The following is a 16,895-nucleotide window of genomic DNA, read 5'->3' on the forward strand; positions in this document are numbered from 1 at the left end:
GGTGGAACTGCACCTGTGTCCACAGCACTCACTGCCCCTCCTGCCCATGCTGTTGCCCTTGGGTCCTACTTCCTGCTCCCGGGGACATGCAAGTAAAAGAAAGCTCTGCCACTGGACTCGTTGGAAGATGATGAGTACATGCTAGCTTCCTTTGCTCAGCGCTCAGTAATCCCTCCCTCCCATCTGCACGAACACTTTGAGTGGTTTAGGTTGAAGTGGGTTGAGAAATGGATTTGGTCCGCCAGCTCCTGTAAACACCCTGGCTGGAATGGCTGTTTATCTAGTGGGTAGCACTCTGCTGAGACCATTGCCTCTGGGAAACGTCAGCAATGCACCCAGAGGTAATTTTACTGGATTTCCGCAGCAGAGAAATCATCGGGCACTTTTCATGCTAGAAAGGATTCATTTAGTCCACTGTCGTCTCCAGCCAGCCTGGACCCACGCTGTCCATCCTGTCCTAAATGTCTTCCAGGAAGGAGAAATTTGCATGCTTCCACAAGATCCAGCAAACTTCCCTTCCAGGAAACTGTCTGTTATATCCGACCTTAATCCCACCAGTGATGGGGTAAACTCATTTCCTTTAAGCTTGTCACCATTGAAGATAAAGAGTAACTTATCATCTTGCCTCTGCTAATATCCTCTTTTCCACCTCATGGGCTGTAGGTGTAGCCCAGGCTAAAGGTTCTCAGTACGAAAATAAACCAGCCAGTTCTATTCAGAATAGCGCACACAGGTCTATGGGTGCCAACCAGAGTTTCTAACAGGGAGAAATTATTTGCCAATTATCTATAGTATTACTTTTTCTTTTTTCTTTTGTTTTTTGTTTGTTTGTTTGTTTGTTTGAGTCAGAGTCTTGCTCTGTCACCCAGGCTGAAGTGCAGTGGTGTGATCTCAGTTCACTGCAACCTCCACCTCCCAGGTTCAAGTGATTGATTATCAAGCCTCAGCTTCCTGAGTAGATGGGACTACAGGCACCCAACACCATGCCCTGCTAATTTTTGTATTTTTACTAGAGATAGTGTTTCACAATGTTGCCCAGGCTGGTCTTGAACTCCTGACCTCAAGTGATCCACCTGCTTGGGCCTCCCAAAGTGCTGGGATTACAGGCGTGAGCCACCGTGCCTGGTCTATACTATTACTTTTAATGTCTGTGTGTGTTTTATTAGCAATAGCAAAAAAAAAAAAAAAAAAAAAGACAATGTGAGCATTGTTGTTTAAAAGATAACAACAAGTACTAGATACAGGCAGGACTCACTTAAGATGCCAGCTCTGTTTTATGCTGTTAGGACTGAGGCTGCAGGTGTCTGAGCCTCCACTTTCTTGTGTGGAGAATGAATGGACTACATCTTCCTTGTTAGGATTAAACAGAGTTATGTGTGTATTGCCATTTAGCCACACACAGCATGTCATAGAAAGGTCAGTCTGGGTTTGGGGATTTTATTGTGTTCCGTGACTACATTCACGTTGAACCTTGGTTCTCTTTCCCCCAGGTTTTATGCTGCTGAAATCATTCTTGGTCTGCAGTTCCTTCATTCCAAAGGAATCGTCTACAGGTAAATTTTGCTTTGTGGAAACAAATGCTAAGATATTGGCTCAGTTAATTTAATCATTGCACCGAGTGCTGTGAGAGAGCCCGTGTGATTTCGTGGGAGGAAGCTCCACACGTAGGCCTCCTGCCCACAGTGATTACACAGACGATGACTTACAACCAAGAATGACTTACTCACAACCAAGGAAGACATTCCAGTCTCTCCTGCTTTCCAGTCTCAAAAGCAGGAGAGTGCTGAGCTCATTCTGTCCTTACGCTGGTTCTCGCTTGAATTCCTACTTTCACCTTCCTTTTCCCGTTTTCACTCCCCTGTTTTCTCTTTCTTATCTTATGGTTTCTTTCTCTTTTGTCCCCTTCACACCTTTTATTTTTGCTTGTCTAAGCTTTGAGCCACCTAGAAATGCTTATGGAATTTTCTCCTTCCCTGCTGTATGACATCATTTCACGTTCTTCTGTCCAAGCTCTTAGATTGACGCTATTGTACCTCAGTCTCCTCACTTCTTTTCTCAAAATGTAGTTAGCATTTATTTAACATACAAACCTTTACAAGCTTACTGTCAGATTTCCAACTCACTGCAGATTCAGAGGAAAAATAGAAAGGAAAAAAAAAGAAAGGAGCTGGTGAGGAGGATAGCTGAGCTGCTGGAGACCAGATAATTAGTATTGAGGCTTTGGTGCTTACAGAGTGCCGAATTCACTTACAGGGAAGGACCTCTCCATTTTCTGAGGGTGCAGTCAAGTGAGGGTTGCCCTATTTGGAGTCACAGAACTAAAGGCTTACGGGGGGCTTTGGAAAGTAAGTATTCTTAAGCAGCCTCTTTGAGTATAAAGCTTGCAGAGACATGCCCAGGCTGTGGACTCTGAAGTTCTCCCCTGGGTCCTGGTGTCCCATAGGGTGTAAGCGTGACATGCCTCAGAACACCCTGGGCCTCTGGGTTCTCTGCCCTCTCCAGCTGGCTCCAGGGGTCCTCGCTGGTCTTCCTTGGCACTCCTTCCTCACCCCCATGGAGTGCTGGCTTCACATGGCAGCCTTTCAGAACCTTTCCCATACTGACCTACATCCCTCAGAGCTGGCCAGGCGCAGTGGTTCACGCCTGTAATCCCAGCATTTTGAGAGTCTGAGGCAGAAGGATTGCTTAAGGTCAGGAGTTCATGACCAGCCTTGGCAACGCAGTGAGACCTTGTCTCTACAAAAAATTTAAAAAATTAGCCAGGCATTGTGATGGCACACATGTGGTCAAGCATCTGAGGTGGAGGGATTGCTTGAGCTTAAGAGGTTGAGGTTGCAGTGAACTGACATCATGCCACTGCATTCCAGCCTGGATGACAGGGAAAGATCTTGTCTCGGGGAAAAAAAAAAAAAAAAACTGAATCAAGGAAAGCACCTGAATTATCTTTAAAAAATCAACTTCACAAGTACAGAATGAGAAGAAACTGGGATAATGGCATTTCGTATAGGACAGAAAAAAAAACACCTGAAGGTTTTAGTTTACAATAAACTCAATATTGGGTATTATTGTGATGAAACTATGAAAAAATATGGTGCAGTATCTTAGTCCACTGTGGCAAAAGGCAAGAGGATGGTAACGGAGCTCTGGGCACCACTGTAACCTGCACCAATCAGATTGTCTCTCTGGAGGATTCTGGCTTCATTCTGAGCACCACGTTTCAAGAAGAAACTGACAAATTCAAGATATTTGGAAGGTAGAGGCCAGAATGTTTGCCCTTCATCCAGTTTCCCCCAGTGGCCACATCTCACGCAGCTGTGGTACAAGGTCAAAAGGGTCTGAAAACCACATCATGAGGAGTGAAGTCTGATCTTGGTGAGAAAAGAGAAAACTTGATGTCATTTTGTTCAAATATTTGGAGTGTCACACATAATAACAATAGAAAGCCCCCTTGCACCAATAGGTGACATCACAGGGAAGCAAAGTTCGGTTAATTGTTTAAAAAAAATGTCATCAGTTACATTTCCCTAAGAATGGAATGGGCTCTTTCAAGAGGATACTGGTTCTCCAAGGATACAGAAATGTGTTGGTATGACATTCTGGCATTGGATGGATTCTGGTTCTCAAGGGATTCCGTATTAGGAACAGCCTTCATCAACTGGACTTGGAATTAGGTGCAGTATAAATCATTCACAAAGAAACAAACAAATACATAGAAAATAGCATACAGTAAGTATGTTTTTTTAGGTCTTTCCTCCTTCATCAGTACCCTCAGGAAAGTCCTGGGATCAAGGGTCCCCAATGGGTATGGGTACTCTGTCCTTCTTATACTGAAGTGCACCCCTTGGTAAATCAAAGAAAGAATCCACAGCAGCCAGCAGGCCCTTGCAGAATCTGCTTTGTCTACACCCCACTTGGTGTGCAAATGAATAGATACATAAGCGCCTCTCATGAGCCCCTCTCAGGCTGCAATGAGACAAACTCCCTCGCCTCCTATGGAATTTTATGTTAACCAAATTATATTTATTAATGTGAGATTTGCTTTGCTTTTGTTTTTCAGGGACCTGAAGCTAGATAACATCCTGTTAGACAAAGATGGACATATCAAGATTGCAGATTTTGGAATGTGCAAGGAGAACATGTTAGGAGATGCCAAGACGAATACTTTCTGCGGGACACCCGACTATATCGCCCCGGAGGTAGGAATGCAGTGACAGGCTGCTCCCACGTCAGCATGTCCTGGCCACATGCCATTGCTTCTTTCATTCCTGAAAATCAGAAGGTTTTAAGTATCTTGGTTCAAGATTTGTACCTGTTTTCCTAAGTATCTCATAAATGCCACCATGCATGTGGGTTTCTATTATTATTTTGTGGGGAGTGCTACTTTTACAAATCACATCTCTCCAAGGCTTGCAGAGTTTGGCATTTCCTTTCCCCCAGCCTTAAAACATATTCACTCTGCTCAGACCTACCAGAAGGAGAGCTAGTGAAGACCCAGGTGGAAGCAAGCATCCACCCAAGTCAAGTGGTGAAACTGTGGGGTCAGAAGACCTGGACGGAGTTTCTAAGCCACCACTGATGTAAGCACAGAGTGATTGCCAAAGTCTCACTGACCTCCATTTCCTCTTCTGTGAAATGAGTATGATGCTGATGTCATGGTGTTATTGCAAGCATTAAATGAGAAAGAGTGTGAAAGTTAAAACTCACCCCGTCCCCATTAAAAAAATAAGAAGACATTGCTGTCACATCCTGAGCACACAGAGAAATGACATTTGCACAGAGGGCATTTGTCAATCCAACTAAACCCAGCTCTACCCTTTTCACAGAATCCTCCCCAGCTACCCACCCAGGGAGATTACTGACGCCCCTCCCACTTGGTCTTTCCCATGGCACAGCACTTGTCCGGGTTGCTTTTTCATCTTCAAATCTCCCTGCATGACTGGATGTTTGCTCTGCAGTCATGGACAGTTTCATATTCACTTTTTTAACATTTTCATTTAGAAATAATTGTAGATTCACAGGAATTTGCTAAAACATAGTCCAGAAACATCTCCTGACTGTGCCCTTCATCCAGTTTCCCCCACTGGTCACATCTCACGTAGCTGTGGTACAATGTCAAAGCCAGGAAACTGATGTCCATCCAAAGTGTACACGGTTCTATGCCATCTTCTCTCATGGGTAGATTTGTATGATCTTGTTCACTTTTACATGTAAGGATGTAGTGCAGGTCTCGGCACATTAAGATGCTAATAGATACCTTCTAGAAGAGTAAGTGGATGAACTAACTAATAAACGTGTGATTGGGGATGGTTGTTTGATAAAGACTCTGGCAGACCTCTGATTTCCTGGGTTAAATGATTCAGCAGCAAGTTCCTGTCATTGCCAAAGGAGTTGTGGCCATGTGAGTCCTAGAACTATGTAGCTTTGCCCTGTGGTTGGGTGATATGTAATTTGAATATAGCCTTGGCCTGTGTTCCATGAGGAATGATGGCTTTTAGCTTACATGGCATTGTTGAACTCACAGAGTGAGGCTGATTGATTAAATAACTTTCTGATCATAGAAATCTGTGTTTCATTCAGGTTGGCACAGATACAGGTATTGATGCTATAAACCATTTTCATTTTGAAGTGAAACCAAAGCTCATCAAAGCATGAGTGAAGGGGACCTGAGAGGAGAGACTCAACTCAATTACTGAATTGCCCTTCATAATAATTCTGAAATATGCCCGCATGCACTTTGCTCGGACCACCCTCACTGCCATCCCCAGCAACAGTCTCCTTTGTTGCTCCCTCAGTCTCACCTGAGCCACTTCAATTTCTTTCCTCTTCACCTTACAACACCTTGGTGTGGCTGCCTTACTCTGATGCATTCCTGTCAACAGATGTTGGGTGCCGGGTCTTTTCCATGGCAAACCTCCCTTCCCGATTTCCATCTGCTCCTTGCAGAATTCGGCTTCCACAGCTTGCTTCTCTCTGCAGCTTCACTCCCTTCTTGTCTTTCACATATGCTTGTCTCCACGTGATTCAGTACTTGGTCCTCTTCCCTTCTTACTCTACATCCTCCATGAGCAACTTCATTGATGACTGTGGTCTTTGCTCTAGAGTCAATATGGCCCACCTGCACTTCTTCCTGCCGCAGACACTATGTCCACTTTCCTGCTTGAGACCTCAAAGTAAATGCATGAGTCCTTCAAAGACAGTAGGTCCACAATGCTCTCTGTTGAACTTGCTCCCTACTTCCCTCTTTCCTTCTTTTTCTTTCTTGGTGAATTATGTGTCATCCATCCAATCTTCTAGAGAGAAAACTAGGAAATATCCAAATTTCCCCCCTCTTTCTTAACCCTGAAATCCACCCAAACACCAAGACCTTCTAAAATTGGACCCTCTCATGTCCGTTCATTCTCCTAAACTTGTGACTGCATTCGGACTCTCCCTTAATTCCTTCTCCAAGTTCAAAGAAATCCCCTTGATCCAGCTCCCCGCAAATCTCCAGGTCCTCCCCGCCCTTACTGCTATTACCCCAGTGCAGAACATGAGCATCTCTTGCCTGGCTCTTGGTGACACCCTTCCATCTGCTTTCCTCCCTTATCATCCATCACCAGGGCATGCTCTTTACATGTGTTCATGCCTTTTGATCAGTTAGAAAAGCATCCCCAAGATCTGTCTGTTTATATATGAATCATATACATTGTCACCAACTAAGTCTGTGTGTTATCAATGCCTAAAAAGGAATATGCTCAGATTACACTAACAATAATATGTAGTATAAAATAACTAAATTGTATTATATTCATTGATACTACAAAAATATCTATGCCTCATTAAAATAATGAGATTAAATAACTTTTTAAAAATCTTGGTTTCAGCCAGGTGCAGTGGCTCACACCTGTAATCCCAGCACTTTGGGAGGCCAAGGCGAGTGGATCACGAGGTCAGGAATTTGAGACCAGCCTGGCCAACATGGTGAAACTCCGTCTCTACTAAAAATACAAAAACAAAAAAATAGCTGGACATGATGGCAGGTGCCTGTAATCCCAGCTACTCAGGAGGCTGAGGCAGGAGAATCATTTGAACCCGGGAGGTGGAGGTTGCAGTGAGCTGAGATAGAGCCATTGCACTGCAGCCTGGGTGACAGAGCAAGACTCTGTTTCAAAAAAAAAAAAAAAGAAAAAAATCTTGGTTTCACACTTTAGGACTCTAGGATGGAAAGGTCTGATTTGTTTATTTCTTTCTTTTATTATTATTATTATTATTATTATTATTATACTTTAAGTTCTAGGGTACATGTGCACAACGTGCAGGTTTGTTACATATGTATACTTGTGCCATGTTGGTGTGCTGCACCCATCAACTCGTCAGCACCCATCAATTCGTCATTTATATCAGGTATAACTCCCAATGCAATCCCTTCCCCCTCCCCCTCCCCATGATAGGCCCCGGTGTGTGATGTTCCCCTTCCCGAGTCCAAGTGATCCCATTGTTCAGTTCCCACCTATGAGTGAGAACATGCGGTGTTTGGTTTTCTGTTCTTGTGATAGTTTGCTAAGAATGATGGTTTCCAGCTGCATCCATGTCCCTACAAAGGACGCAAACTCATCCTTTTTTATGGCTGCATAGTATTCCATGGTGTATATGTGCCACGTTTTCTTAATCCAGTCTGTCACAGATGGACATTTGGGTTGATTCCAAGTCTTTGCTATTGTGAATAGTGCCGCAATAAACATACATGTGCATGTGTCTTTATAGCAGCATGATTTATAATCCTTTGGGTATATACCCAGTAGTAGGATGGCTGGGTCATATGGTACATGTAGTTCTAGATCATTGAGGAATTGCCATACTGTTTTCCATAATGGTTGAACTAGTTTACAATCCCACCAACAGTGTAAAAGTGTTCCTGTTTCTCCACATCCTCTCCAGCACCTGTTGTTTCCTGACTTTTGAATGATTGCCATTCTAACTAGTGTGAGATGGTATCTCATTGTGGTTTTGATTTGCATTTCTCTGATGGCGAGTGATGATGAGCATTTTTTCACGTGTCTGTTGGCTGTATGAATGTCTTCTTTTGAGAAATGTCTGTTCATATCCTTTGCCCACTTTTTGATGGGGTTGTTTGTTTTTTTCTTGTAAATTTGTTTGAGTTCTTTGTAGATTCTGGATATTAGCCCTTTGTCAGATGAGTAGATTGCAAAAATTTTCTCCCATTCTGTAGGTTGCCTGTTCACTCTGATGGTAGTTTCTTTTGCTGTGCAGAAGCTCTTTAGTTTAATTAGATCCCATTTATCAATTTTGCCTTTTGCTGCCGTTGCTTTTGGTGTTTTAGACATGAAGTCCTTGCCCATGCCTATGTCCTGAATGGTACTACCTAGGTTTTCTTCTAGGGTTTTTATGGTATTAGGTCTAACATTTAAGTCTCTAATCCATCTTGAATTAATTTTCGTATAAGGAGTAAGGAAAGGATCCAGTTTCAGCTTTCTACTTATGGCTAGCCAATTTTCCCAGCACCATTTATTAAATAGGGAATCCTTTCCCCATTTCTTGTTTCTCTCAGATTTGTCAAAGATCAGATGGCTGTAGATGTGTGGTATTAGTTCTGAGGACTCTGTTCTGTTCCATTGGTCTATATCTCTGTTTTGGTACCAGTACCATGCTGTTTTGGTTACTGTAGCCTTGTAGTATAGTTTGAAGTCAGGTAGCGTGACGCCTCCAGCTTTGTTCTTTTGACTTAGGATTGTCTTGGCAATGTGGGTTCTTTTTTGGTTCCATATGAACTTTAAAGCAGTTTTTTCCAATTCTGTGAAGAAACTCATTGGTAGCTTGATGAGGATGGCATTGAATCTATAAGTTACCTTGCGCAGTATGGCCATTTTCATGATATTGATTCTTCCTATCCATGAGCATGGTATGTTCTTCCATTTGTTTGTGTCCTCTTTTATTTCACTGAGCAGTGGTTTGTAGTTCTCCTTGAAGAGGTCCTTTACATCCCTTGTAAGTTGGATTCCTAGGTATTTTATTCTCTTTGAAGCAATTGTGAATGGAAGTTCATTCATGATTTGGCTCTCTGTTTGTCTGTTACTGGTGTATAAGAATGCTTGTGATTTTTGCACATTAATTTTGTATCCTGAGACTTTGCTGAAGTTGCTTATCAGCTTAAGGAGATTTTGGGCTGAGACAATGGGGTTTTCTAAATATACAATCATGTCATCTGCAAACAGGGACAGTTTGACTTCTTCTTTTCCTAAGTGAATACCCTTTATTTCTTTCTCTTGCCTGATTGCCCTAGCCAGAACTTCCAACACTATGTTGAATAGGAGTGGTGAGAGAGGGCATCCCTGTCTTGTGCCAGTTTTCAAAGGGAATTTTTCCAGTTTTTGCCCATTCAGTATGATATTAGCTGTGGGTTTGTCATCAATAGCTCTTATTATTTTGAGGTACGTTCCATCAATACCGAATTTATTGAGCGTTTTTAGCATGAAGGGCTGTTGAATTTTGTCAAAAGCCTTTTCTGCATCTATTGAGATAATCATGTGGTTCTTGTCTTTGGTTCTGTTTATATGCTGGATTATGTTTATTGATTTGCGAATGTTGAACCAGCCTTGCATCCCAGGGTTGAAGCCCACTTGATCATGGTGGATAAGCTTTTTGATGTGCTGCTGAATCCGGTTTGCCAGTATTTTATTGAGGATTTTTGCATCGATGTTCATCAGGGATATTGGTCTAAAATTCTCTTTTTTTGTTGTGTCTCTACCAGGCTTTGGTATCAGGATGATGTTGGCCTCATAAAATGAGTTAGGGAGGATTCCCTCTTTTTCTATTGATTGGAAAAGTTTCAGAAGGAATGGTACCAGCTCCTCCTTTGTACCTCTGATAGAATTCAGCTGTGAATCCATCTGGTCCTGGACTTTTTTTGGTTGGTAGGCTATTAATTATTTCCTCAATTTCAGAGCCTGCTATTGGTCTATTCAGGGATTCAACTTCTTCCTGGTTTAGTCTTGGGAGAGTGTAAGTGTCCAGGAAATTATCCATTTCTTCTAGATTTTCTAGTTGATTTGCGTAGAGGTGTTTATAGTATTCTCTGATGGTAGTTTGTATTTCTGTGGGGTCAGTGGTGACATCCCCTTTATCATTTTTTATTGCGTCTATTTGATTCCTCTCTCTTTTCTTCTTTATTAGTCTTGCTAGCGGTCTGTCAATTTTGTTGATCTTTTCAAAAAACCAACTCCTGGATTCATTGATTTTTTTGGAGGGTTTTTTGTGTCTCTATCTCCTTCAGTTCTGCTCTGATCTTAGTAATTTCTTGCCTTCTGCTAGCTTTTGAATGTGTTTGCTCTTGCCTCTCTAGTTCTTTTAATTGTGATGTTAGAGTGTCAGTTTTAGATCTTTCCTGCTTTCTCTTGTGGACATTTAGTGCTATAGATTTCTCTCTGCACACTGCTTTAAATGTGTCCCAGAGATTCTGGTATGTTGTCTCTTTGTTCTCATTGGTTTCAAAGAACATCTTTATTTCTGCCTTCATTTCGTTATGTACCCAGTAGTCATTCAGGAGCAGGTTGTTCAGTTTCCATGTAGTTGAGCGGTTTTGATTGAGTTTCTTAGTCCTGAGTTCTAGTTTGATTGCACTGTGGTTGAGAGACAGTTTGTTATAATTTCTGTTCTTGTACATTTGCTGAGGAGTGCTTTACTTCCAATTATGTGGTCAATTTTGGAATAAGTGCGATGTGGTGCTGAGAAGAATGAATATTCTGTTGATTTGGGGTGGAGAGTTCTATAGATGTCTATTAGGTCCGCTTGGTGCAGAGATGAGTTCAATTCCTGGATATCCTTGTTAGCTTTCTGTCTTGTTGATCTGTCTAATGTTGACAGTGGAGTGTTGAAGTCTCCCATTATTATTGTATGGGAGTCTAAGTCTCTTTGTAAGTCTCTAAGGACTTGCTTTATGAATCTGGGTGCTCCTGTATTGGGTGCATATATATTTAGGATAGTTAGCTCTTCCTGTTGAATTGATCCCTTTACCATTGTGTAATGGCCTTGTCTCTTTTCAGCTTTGATGGTTTAAAGTCTGTTTTATCAGAGACTAGTATTGCAACCCCTGCTTTTTTTTGTTCTCCATTTGCTTGGTAGATCTTCCTCCATCCCTTTATTTTGAGCCTATGTATGTCTCTGCATGTGAGATGGGTCTCCTGAATACAGCAGACTGATGGGTCTTGACTCTTTATCCAGTTTGCCAGCCTGTGTCTTTTAATTGGAGCATTTAGTCCATTTACATTTAAGGTTAATATTGTTATGTGTGAACTTGATCCTGCCATTATGATATTAACTGGTTATTTTGCTCGTTAGTTGATGCAGTTTCTTCCTAGCCTCGATGGTGTTTACATTTTGGCATGTTTTTGCAATGGCTGGTATCGGTTGTCCCTTTCCATGTTTAGGGCTTCCTTCAGGGTCTCTTGTAAGGCAGGCCTGGTGGTGACAAAATCTCTAAGCATTTGCTTATCTGTAAAGGATTTTATTTCTCCTTCACTTATGAAACTTAGTTTGGCTGGATATGAAATTCTGGGTTGAAAATTCTTTTCTTTAAGAACGTTGAATATTGGCCCCCACTCTCTTCTGGCTTGTAGAGTTTCTGTCGAGAGATCTGCTGTTAGTCTGATGGGCTTCCCTTTGTGGGTAACCCGACCTTTCTCTCTGGCTGCCCTTAAGATTTTTTCCTTCATTTCAACTTTGGTGAATCTGGCAATTATGTGTCTTGGAGTTGCTCTTCTGGAGGCGTATCTTTGTGGCGTTCTCTGTATTTCCTGAATTTGAATGTTGGCCTGCCCTACTAGGTTGGGGAAGTTCTCCTGGATGATATCCTGAAGAGTGTTTTCCAACTTGGTTCCATTTTCCCCCTCACTTTCAGGCACCCCAATCAGACGTAGATTTGGTCTTTTTACATAATCCCATACTTCTTGCAGGCTTTGTTCATTTCTTTCTCTTCTTTTTTCTTTTGGTTTCTCTTCTCACTTCATTTCATTCATTCGATCCTCAATCGCTGATACTCTTTCTTCCAGTTGATCGAGTCAGTTACTGAAGCTTGTGCTTTTGTCACGTATTTCTCGTGTCATGGTTTTCATCTCTGTCATTTCGTTTATGACCTTCTCTGCATTAATTATTCTAGCTATCAATTCTTCCACTCTTTTTTCAAGATTTTTAGTTTCTTTGCGCTGGGTACGTAATTCCTCCTTTAGCTCTGAGAAGTTTGATGGACTGAAGCCTTCTTCTCTCATCTCGTCAAAGTCATTCTCTGACCAGCTTTGATCCGTTGCTGGCGATGAGCTGGACTCCTTTGCAGGGGGAGACGCGCTCTTATTTTTTGAATTTCCAGCTTTTCTGCCCTGCTTTTCCCCCATCTTTGTGGTTTTATCTGTCTCTGGTCTTTGATGATGGTGACGTACTGATGGGGTTTTGGTATAGGTATCCTTCCTGTTTGATAGTTTTCCTTCTAACAGTCAGGACCCTCAGCTGTAGGTCTGTTGGAGATTGCTTGAGGTCCACTCCAGACCCTGTTTTCCTGGGTATCAGCAGCAGAGGTTGCAGAAGATAGAATATTGCTGAACAGTGAGTGTACCTGTCTGATTCTTACTTTGGAAGCTTCCTCTCAGGGGTGTACTCCACCCTGTGAGGTGTGGGGTGTCAGACTGCCCCTAGTGGGGGATGTCTCCCAGTTAGGCTACTCAGGGGTCAGGAACCCACTTGAGCAGGCAGTCTGTCCGTTCTCAGATCTCAACCTCCATGTTGGGAGATCCACTGCTCTCTTCAAAGCTATCAGACAGAGTCGTTTGCGTCTGCAGAGGTTTCTGCTGCTTTTGTTGTTGTTGTTGTTTAGCTGTGCCCTGTCCCCAGAGGTGGAGTCTACAGAGACAGGCAGGTTTCCTTGAGCTGCTGTGAGCTCCACCCACTTCGAGCTTCCCAGCGGCTTTGTTTACCTACTTAAGCCTCAGCAATGGCGGGCGCCCCTCCCCCAGCCTCGCTGCTGCCTTGCAGTTAAATCGCAGACTGCTGTGCTAGCAATGAGGGAGGTTCCATGGGCGTGGGACCCTCCTGGCCAGGTGTGGGTTATAATCTCCTGGTGTGCCCGTTTGCTTAAAGCGCAGTATTGGGGTGGGAGTCACCCAATTTTCCAGGTGTTGTGTGTCTCAGTTCCCCTGGCTAGGAAAAGGGATTCCCTTCCCCCTTGCGCTTCCCAGGTGAGGCGATGCCTCGCCCTGCTTCGCTCTCGCTGGTCGGGCTGCAGCAGCTGACCAGCACCGATTGTCCGGCACTCCCTAGTGAGATGACCCCAGTACCTCAGTTGAGAATGCAGAAATCACTGGTCTTCTGTGTCGCTCGTGCTGGGAGTTGGAGACTGGAGCTGTTCCTATTCGGCCATCTTGCTCCGCCCCCCCTGTTTATTTCAATTCTGGGTTTTAATGGTTATAATAGCTGGAAAATACACTTCCTGAAGGTATAATTATAAACAGACATTATCATATGCACTAAGGCAAGGAAATCACTGACAATAGTAGATATAAGTCCATAATTAAAAGCAGTGTTTTTGATATATTCCATTTTCTTAACCAATCTGCTGTTGGCTAAAACATCATTGTTTTTAGCTTCATCATATGTGGCTGACAGAGAGCTTGCCCTGGGAGAAATCAAAACATCAGTGTTGCCATTTTCTCATGTTCTGCTTAAGAAAGCATTATTTTAGTGCGAAATTAGCTTCATCCAAACGTTATGTTTGCATTGCTATTGCAGTGTTACCTTCAGCCCAAGCCTCTTTGCAGATAACTTCATAAGGCCTTGTCATTTTGTAAAAATTTATTTAGTTAAAACAGCACTCAGGCCAAGCATGATGGCTCACACCTGTAATCCCAGCACTTTGAGAGGCTGAGGTGGGCAGATCACTTGAGCCCAGGAGTTCAAGACCAGCCTGGGCAAGATGGCAAAACCCCATCTCTACTAAAAATACAAAAATTAGCCAGGCATGGTGGTAGGCGCCTGTAATCGCAGCACTTTGGGAGGCCGAGGTGGGTGGATCACCTGAGGTCAGGAGTTCAAGACCAGCCTGACCAACATGGCGAAACCCTGTGTCTACTGAAAACACAAAAATTAGCCTGGCGTGGTGGCAGGCGCTTGTAATCCCATCTATTCAGGAGGCTGAGGCATGAGAATCGCTTGAACCTGTGAGACGGAGGTTGCAGTGAGCCAAGATTGCACCACTGCATTCCAGCCTGGGTGACAGAGCGAGACTCTCTCTCAAAAAAAGAAAAAATCAGAACCCAAAACGATAGCACAATTTATGATGCATGGAAAATAAACGGATAAGCTGAGTCACCACGGAGCTCCCTCTGAGATGCAGCCTCCCTCTCCCCCCAGGATTCGTCACTTCCTGTTTCAGTTTCTCAGTGAGGGTACCTGTGTCACTCTAAATGGTAGATAGTCATGAAGCCTCAATTCTTCCTCATTTTAGATTTTTTTTAATGGATGTATTACAAATGCAAGTTCAAATTTTCTTGTCATGTCTGGGATGGTCTGGGCCACCCCGGGTACACGCACCCCCAGAGGCCACAGACCAGCCAGGTCTCCAGATTCTCCTCTGTGCTGTGCAGACCCACCTCTGTCTGGCTTCAATATTCTCAAGGAGTCCCCATTCTCAGCTGGGTGCCAGTCACAGTCCTGAATGTGGGTCCCTAAGAACATGTGCTGCCACGTTAAATTGCTACCTACGAATAGAAGAATTCTTTTAAAAAACTTAAGTGCGGCCGGGCACAGTGGCTCATGCCTGTAATCCCAGCATTTTGGGAGGCTGAGGCGGGGAGATCGAGATCGAGACCATCCTGGCCAATGTGGTGAAACCCTGTGTCTACTAAAATACAAAAAATTAGCCGGGCATGGTGGCGGCTGCCTGTAGTCCCAGCTACTCAGGAGGCTGAGGCAGGGGAATTGCCTGAACCTGGGAGGCAGAGGTTGCAGTGAGCTGAGATCGCGCCACTGCATTCTAGCCTGGTGACAGAGCGAGACTCTGACTCAAAAAAAAAAAAAAAAAAAAATATATATATATATATATATATATGCTACCTGCCCTGGCCAGGCCACACTGTGCCTCTCTGCCATTGCACATCCTTGGTCTGTGATCCTCCCCCGGAACACAGTCACCTTCTCCCTAAAGTTGCCGCCAGCTTTAGGAGTCGCCGGCTGTCCCCTTCCCTGTGCGGCCACAGCACCTCTGCATCCACCTGACCAATCCATTGAGCTTCTCCCCATCAGGGACCACGGCTTATCCACCCACACACAGGCTGGAGCAGCAGCCCTCAGCTGCTTCCTGAATCAACGACCACACCAAGCCAAGCAGCCTAAAAGTTCATCTCTAAATGTGTACTGGATTCCCCACCTCTGGGCATCTTTGGCTAAATAACCCTCCCCAGCTTCCCCCTTCTTTACCTGGAAGAATCCGCGCCTGGTCTGAGGCTCCCCTCCCTCCATCCGCTCGGGGAAGTTTTCCTTCGTCTCTCTCAATTCCCCATTGCCCCCTTTTCCCTCAAAAAGGAAACAAAACTGGAGCAGTTTCCCCCTCCTCGGTGCCGCAGGGAAATGTTCGCCTCTTTTGCGTGGTTCTAAGTTGAGGCTGCCCTGCGGGGTCTTGACGAGTGTTCCGCTGCTGTCTCTCCTATGAACGTGTCTGTGAGCACCTTCAGGGAGCAGAGTCTGGGCCTGGGGAAAGCCAACCGGGTGAGGCAGAGAATGAAAACACAGGAACACGCAGCAGCTGGGACAGAGGCCAGAGAGGCAGAGAATGAAAACACAGGAACACGCAGCAGCTGGGACAGAGGCCATGGAGTCTGTCTGACAGGCACCCATCATTCCTGTCAGGAGAACTCAAATCTCAGAAGCTCATGCATTTCAGAGCAACGTCAGGAGCCACACATGAAAGCCAGACCTGCGCTCCTGCGACTGGGGACCGCCTCACTAGACTGCGCCTCCTGAGGGCTAAAGTACCTCCCAGAAGCCCCACTGTTCCCCCTGTGTTCCTATAATAGGAGCAAAGAGAGGCTGGTGTCTCTTTGGAGGTCCAAACTCATTTTGACAAAGAATAGGAACGCAGTTAAACAGGGAAATAGCATTTTTTTGTTTGTTTGTTTGTTTTTGGCGGAGTCTTGCTCTGTCGCCAGACTGGAGAGCAGTGGCACAATCTCAGCTCACTGCAACCTCCACCTCCCGGGTTCAAGCGATTCTCCTGCCTCAGCCTCCGGAGTAACTGGGACTACAGGCGCCTGCCAACACGCCTGGCTAATTTTTGTATTTGTAGTAGATACGGGGTTTCACCATGTTGGCCAGGATGGTCTTGATCTCCAGACATCATGATCCGCCCACCTCGGCCTCCCAAAGTGCTGGGATTGCAGGCGTGAGCCACTGCACCCAGCCGGAAGCATCATACTTTCTGTGGCACACTAGACACTCAGTAAATGCAGCTGGGATTGCAATGCATGGAGAAAGTCAGAGTTCCCTGGAAACCACACTGGTATTGGCCCCGGGAGGTCGCTGAGTGCTGGGGCAGCACTCACCTGGAAACCACACTGGTATTGGCCCAGGGAGGTCGCTGAGTGTGGGGGCAGCACTCGCCTGGAAACCACACTGGTATTGGCCCCGGGAGGTCCCTGAGTGCGGGGGCAGCACTCACCCAGTTGCACATGGTGGTGGCAGAGCCCCACCTGTCCAGACCCGACGTCCCAGCTCCTGAGGCTGAAGGAGGACAGATGTGGCTTGCTCCGGCATCTGGTAAAACCACTGTTCCTCTCTCGGTGCTTTCTCAGGTTTCATTGTGCATTTTGAGCTGTGCCTCTGATTCTTTGGGTCAAAGCGAGGGAGGAAAAAGAACAGAA

The 16,895-nt window shown here is 44.6% G+C and overlaps 1 protein-coding gene across 4 annotated transcripts in view; it reads left to right on the forward strand.

Moving 5' to 3' along the window:
* Positions 1 to 16,895, forward strand: part of PRKCQ (protein kinase C theta) — a 157,565-nt gene that overhangs the window by 121,445 nt on the left and 19,225 nt on the right. For all 4 annotated transcript variants that reach the window (XM_030940712.1, XM_030940711.1, XM_030940714.1 and 1 more), the window contains 2 exons: positions 1,491 to 1,553; positions 4,058 to 4,196. In XM_030940712.1, coding sequence (XP_030796572.1) covers positions 1,491 to 1,553; positions 4,058 to 4,196 — 202 coding nt within the window. The remainder of the gene's footprint in view (positions 1 to 1,490; positions 1,554 to 4,057; positions 4,197 to 16,895) is intronic.

Source organism: Rhinopithecus roxellana, chromosome 11, assembly GCF_007565055.1.
Source record: "Rhinopithecus roxellana isolate Shanxi Qingling chromosome 11, ASM756505v1, whole genome shotgun sequence".
In the NCBI taxonomy this organism is placed as follows: Eukaryota; Metazoa; Chordata; class Mammalia; order Primates; family Cercopithecidae; genus Rhinopithecus; species Rhinopithecus roxellana.